Raw genomic sequence first — 6,000 nt, 5'->3', positions numbered from 1 at the left:
GACAGTCTAACCGTTTCCTTTATTTGTTTTCTAGGCTACACAGATTTCCAATAAAAGCCATCATCAGAAGCATGATTGACACATGGTCAGCGACCTTTCCTTTGGTAGTCCCGCCAAATGGAATGAGGGAAATATTAATACTATATTGGAATTACATACAAAGCCACATAAAGGCATCTGACAACAAATGAGACAACAGACGAAACTGGTAAACTTTCAGAAGCAAGCACACATTATCTGCTCTCAGCATCATTAACTCAAGTGCAATGCTGGTTTGAAACGGATTAGGGTGCCCAGATTATACACTCAAAAAGTGCTTCAAGTACATCTACACTAAGGTGCAGTGTAGCGTGTGTCAACCTGACCCTTTATAAATACAAGGACTCGTTGGAATTGTGACAGGAAGTGACATCACACACAATCCCTGGTTATAGGGGGGGTATCTGCGAGTGACATGTTGAGCTGTACTTGGTCCTCTGCTAGAGATGCCTGGAGAGCTCTTGCCTCCATTTTAGGCGCGCGCATTGATGATGTCGACAAACTCCGGCTTGAGGGAGGCTCCGCCCACCAGGAACCCATCCACGTCCTTCTGGGATGCCAGCTCCTTGCACGTACCCCCTGTCACTGAACCTGAGGAAACAAGAGATCAGGGAGGTCTGTGAACAGGGCCCTAACAACTGATCCAGGATCTGCTGATCCACTCCTACTCCAAACCTGAACAATTTTATGTGAAAGTTTGATAGTGTGCCAGGATGAGCACTTGGGGTAAAATCCTCTCATCAGGTTGAAGGTTATGTCAGTGCTTGTTGCATTGCTAAACCCTGCTGTTGTTTGTTAGCAGCTGGTGCTGAGGATAGATTGTCAACACACTATCTGTACAATTCTGTATTACTTCAAACTTGTGCTATCTTTTTACTTTTGTGTAATGTGGAGAAAATTAAACCTTGATATGCACATTATAGGAATTTAGGTTTATCTCTCAGGGATCACCATCCTTCCAACCCCTACTTTGACATATTCAAAACCTCATCAAGTGCAGTGCTAATTCATGATTGTAAGCCCATGTGCTTGGCAAAGGATTCCTATAACATATGTGAACTTTGGCCAAAAGTAGTTCATGGAGAGTGGTTCAGGGCACACAGAATGACATAACACATTCACAACACATTCACATTGTTGGTTAATGCTTATGGCTATGAGACTAAGCAGTCTTGCACAGTGTGTCCCCTACTGACCTCCATAGATGATTCTGACAGAGTCCGCCACTGCATTAGACACATTGGCTTTTAACCACTGCCTGAGCTTGTCATGGACCTCCTGGGCCTAAGGGCACAGAAGACAAACAGAGGAAGTTTGTGACTTAGCCTATACTGCCATCCCACAGGGAAGTAGGAAGTACACACATGTGCACACAGGTACACACTCAGATACCGAAACCTACCCATGTATGCAGACACACATACACACACACACACACACACACACACACACACAAATACAGACACAAAGCTGCAAATGCAACATGGATGTACCCATACATGAACACCTTCCCCGAAACAAAGGTGGACATTAGGGACTGCAACACCAGGTAATTTATAAAGTGGGTTAAACAGAAGCTCTAGTTGCATAATTAATTTGTCATTGTACAGTTCTATGTTGTTTCACTATGCAGACAACGATCAAGCTTTTGGGAGCTAAAACAATGTCATGACAAGTGACTTTTTTAACTTTGGTTACCCCCTTTTGCCCTGCATATACAATAGAATCACTCTGTCCAACTCAGCCAGGTTTGGCAAATGGGCACATGACAATTTCAATCATTCCGAGATGCAATTTAGGGCGTAACAACCTGGTACAGGTGGGTGTGTGCCATCACGCAGCCACATAAAAAGACACACTCTGCATCAACTGTAGCAAATTCATGGTCAAACTCAACACAGGTACTGCTGCGCTGAACGTAAGCATACAATGCAAGTGATCTGAGTGTTGACTTTAACTGAGGATTGCACAGGCGAATTCTACATGTGCAGTGAGCTGCAAAGGCCTAAGTCCACCTCCCCCACCCCACCCCCCGGAGTAAGTGTGAGAAGTCGTCTACCTGTTGAGGAGAGGCAGTCTTGCCAGTGCCAATAGCCCAGACAGGCTCATATGCCAGGACCACTTTGCTCCAATCCTTCACATTGTCTGCAACATATCACATCACACATTTTCACTTTCTTATACATCTTTGACTAGATTTTGTCTGTGTTGCTTGTTTTGTGTTTTAATTTTTAATTTTTTTGTAATCTGTTGTCAGTTCTTGTCATCATTATTGAAAATCATTTTTGATCTACTGCTATTTACATCTGATACTGGCCTTTTATTAGTTGCCTTGTTTTTAGTCATTGATCTGTTGTCCTTGTACTGCTCTTTCCGTGCTTTCACCATTATGGTTTGTTTCTATTATATTTGTTTTGACTGTTTTGCAGCTCCATGACTGAATGGCTGTTCACAGTGGCCCTTACCTGCGATAGCCTGGGTCTGTGCAAACACCACCTTCTCAGTGATCCCCGCCTCTCTTTCATCCAGTTTCTCCCCGATGCAGGCGATCACACCCAGGCCGCTCTCCAGGGCGTGAGCCACCTTCTGGCCAATAAGCTATCGGTACAAATTGTATGCAGCCAATCCGTGACCAAGATACAGGGCAGATGACATCACAATTACAGAAACAGAGGTCACAGAGGTGAAACTGTTTATTCCCCCCAATCAATGGCAAATGCACTGGACTCCGATTTTCTCGGAGAACACTTGAGTTGCCAAATGTATGTAAGAGTCCACAATATTTTCTTTTTTGTTTAGCAGACACCCTTGCCTGAGTGTGATTTACATAGCTTGGAGTATACAACAGCAGAAATCAGATCTAACCTTTAGATTACAAACTGAGCCCCTTTACCACAGAACAACAGCGAACAAATAAAGCATACCTCATCGCTCTCTCCAAAAATATGGCGCCTCTCAGAGTGCCCCAGAATCACCCACTCCACCCCACAGTCTTTAATCATTGCAGGACTGAGAGAGAGAGAGAGAGAGAGAGAGAGAGAGAGAGAGAGAGAGAGAGAGAGAGAGAGAGAAAGGCCGTTATCATGCACCATGGGTACTCCTTCCATGTCAGTGCTCAGTAAAGTGAACCAGTGTCAGCGTGGCAGAGGACACTTGCAGTACCTGATCTCTCCAGTGAAGGCGCCCTTGGGAACCTTGTAGCAGTTCTGCGCAGCCACTGCGATCCTGGGGTTCAGGTTGGCCCTGGCGAAGTCGAGGTAGATGGAAGGGGCACCGCAGACCACCTCTGTGTGAGAAAGCGAGTCAACAGTGCACGTTCACTGACGGCCCCGGAAGGACCAGCCTCGTCTTCATCCAGCTTTCACATATCGATGAACGCTGGGGCCTCACCCATGTGACCTTTGACAACTGCTCTACAGTGAAAGTGCAGTGGGAAAGTGTAGTTTAGATTCACTCTTTGATGACAATGAAGTTTAGCCGCCGTTACTCCGGCACTCATTGCGCTGTTTTGAAGTTGGATCTTGTTTAGTTGCCCCATTCCCCGTAGTTGTATAAATTAGCTAGTACTGCGTCCTCAAACAGACCTTGCTCTCAGCTGAGAACTGTCTCATTGTGGAACTGTACACATCCTGACCCTGTACTGTCGCTATGCTTACTGTATGCACTTCTGTATGTCTCTTTGGATAAAAGCGTCTGCTAAATAAATAAATGTAAATGTAAATATAAATGTAAATGTAACCATTCAATTCCTGATCTTTGGGCTCTCAATGTGGTGCAGCAGCGTGGAAGAGTGTCTACGTTAAACATCGCAAAGGTCAGACAGCGCTCTTTATTACTGTAATTTGTAGTACCCAGTAAAGACCACACCAGCAAAATACCATCTGCTTACAGTGCAAGTTAGAGTACAACTTCAACTTTTTTTCCTCAAAAAAAAAAAAAGACAAAGAAAAAAAGGTCAGTTCACACTGAAAGGGGCTCTTCTATCTATTCTCAATCCCTCAGTCTTTACCCCCTAACACCTTCCACTTGTAGTACTGCTGTTTATTTTATGTCTAGTGTTGCGATGCGTCTTGGATTCTGTAATGTAGTGACTGATATGTGGTAGTATATTTGGCTTTCCTTGTCTAGTCAGGTTGCATATGTTAACTTAGCCTAGGGTCTGAATAGTGTCATGCTCGCTCTCGCTGGTTTGAGAGTGTTGTTAGCCTGGTCTGACACTGTTGCTCATTCAAGTTGAATTGATACACTTATGTTCTATTGTGCTGGACGTCACTTAGATAAGAGCGTCTGCCAAATGAATGTAACACAAAGTAGTGGTCTATTTGAGGGAAAACCTAGCCAGTAGTGGTGGTGTAGGCTTATATACTGGATTTACACGTTTTATCTTGACATGAAGATGTAAAAGAAACACTATCAAACACTGATTTTCGCTTGTGGAACAGCAAACGCTATTATCAGCATGGAAAGAGGAAGATGGATAGAAGTCGGCTGTACCAAAGTCTATGACTTTATACTGCACTCTGTTCGAGGCAGATACCGATGCTTACCGATGTTTTACAAATTAATCGGCAAGGTTTTATAACATGTCAAAATAAACCTCCGCAATACACAACAGACAAGGCCGACACGACATTGCCGCGATGCTGTGCGCAAAGCATTAGCGAGATGGGAACCCTGCAGGTTAAGGTTACGAAACGAGGACGGGCGCTCTGTTCAATCATGACCGGACTACGGGAACACCAGGACCGCAGAGGCGTGCCGCTAATCTTCTGTAATGGCCACTTGGCGCTGCAAGCGACACAGATGTCCAACCCAGCACACAAGACGCTAATGCCAGCACGCAATCGACACAATGGTGGGGCCGGAGCACGCAACTAGCTAACTAGCAACAATCATGCTATTTAGCGAAGCAGGTAATGGCTTCCTCCTCAGTGCACGTGCCCAAAAATGACAGGTCCTGTCTCTCAGCAAAGGCCACCAGCCCGCTCGCAATTTATTTATTTTTTTTTGCAATCTTACAAACTCATAAACCTTCACTGATTGGCAAGCTTATTTACCTCGCGTCGTACGACCCAATAAACGCTTGCAATGTTTTGACTTGCTTGACTAACTACGTAGGCACTACACTAGCTAATCGGCCATCTAGCTGACTGCTCCATTCGCAAGCAAAACGCAGGTGCGGCTTGACACTGGAGACAAAAGATGGCTAGCTGGGTAGCTAGCTATACTAGTCCGCAATAATAATAGGCTGGTGTTTTTACTCAGAAATGCAATTAGCTTGCTAAGCCAGTTACTGCTGCCGATTAGCGTCAGGTTGCAAGGTAGCTAGCTAGCTAACCTTACCGGTGTCAGGGTGGAGCTGGGCAGTGTTTAGCACGTTGATTAGATCTCCCAGGCTTTGTTTGTCGCCGTTCATCTTCCAATTTCCGCCGACAAAGAATTTCCTGGGAGACATGATTTTTAGGAGTCTTGATGCGATTCTGAGGAGTGACAGCAGATGACCTTCAGCAGAGACCCACTCTCTTCAGATGCTGCAACAGCGGTCTGTATTAACTTCCTTCCTCATGCTCCCATCCTCTCCATGCATCCTATTGGTCGGCTAAAGACACGCCCATGACGTCTTTCCGCATTTAGCGCGCCGAGTGCGGGACCAAGGTGACCGTGACGCGCAGCATAACACGGGCTGACAGGAGGGATGTGCCCTATCCCAGCGTTTCCCAACCCTGCTCCTGAAGGCACACCGTCCTGCATATCTTCTATCTATCCCTGCTCTACCTACCTGACTGAACTCATCAGTGGCACTTTTGATTAGCTGAGCACACCTGATTTAGTCAAGCAGGAAGGATACATAGAAGATATGCAGGACAGTGTGCCTCCAGGAGCAGGGTTGGGAAACACGGCCCTATCCTATGCACACCCTTGCCTTGTAAACTACACATGCGCAGTAAAAACGTAAAAAAC

The 6,000-nt window shown here is 45.5% G+C and overlaps 1 protein-coding gene across 1 annotated transcript; it reads right to left on the bottom strand.

Annotated features, from left to right (window-relative positions):
• Nucleotides 1-5,611, bottom strand: LOC118796532 (triosephosphate isomerase B-like). Its single transcript, XM_036555471.1, has 7 exons — nt 5,383-5,611; nt 3,202-3,325; nt 2,964-3,048; nt 2,505-2,637; nt 2,099-2,184; nt 1,236-1,323; nt 1-630 (listed from the first exon to the last, which is right to left on the bottom strand). The coding sequence occupies exons 1-7, from the start codon at nt 5,492-5,494 to the stop codon at nt 512-514; spliced, it is 747 nt and encodes a 248-aa protein (XP_036411364.1). The 5' UTR covers nt 5,495-5,611; the 3' UTR covers nt 1-511.
• Nucleotides 5,612-6,000: the final 389 nt, after the last annotated feature.

This window comes from Megalops cyprinoides, chromosome 21, assembly GCF_013368585.1.
Source record: "Megalops cyprinoides isolate fMegCyp1 chromosome 21, fMegCyp1.pri, whole genome shotgun sequence".
In the NCBI taxonomy this organism is placed as follows: domain Eukaryota; kingdom Metazoa; phylum Chordata; class Actinopteri; order Elopiformes; family Megalopidae; genus Megalops; species Megalops cyprinoides.
Note: the sequence above shows the minus strand (reverse complement) of the source record. Positions and strands in the feature narration are given on the sequence as shown.

What these genes read in the sequence shown, in the direction of transcription:
- LOC118796532 (XM_036555471.1), bottom strand. Translation starts at nt 5,494, where the DNA reads ATGTCTCCCAGGAAATTCTTTGTCGGCGGAAATTGGAAGATGAACGGC. An exon ending in AGACTGCCTCTCCTCAACAG is followed by an intron (nt 1,324 to 2,098) that starts GTAGACGACTTC and finishes CTGTGCCCTTAG; the next exon opens with GCCCAGGAGGTCCATGACAA. An exon ending in TGTCAGAATCATCTATGGAG is followed by an intron (nt 631 to 1,235) that starts GTCAGTAGGGGA and finishes TTGTTTCCTCAG; the next exon opens with GTTCAGTGACAGGGGGTACG.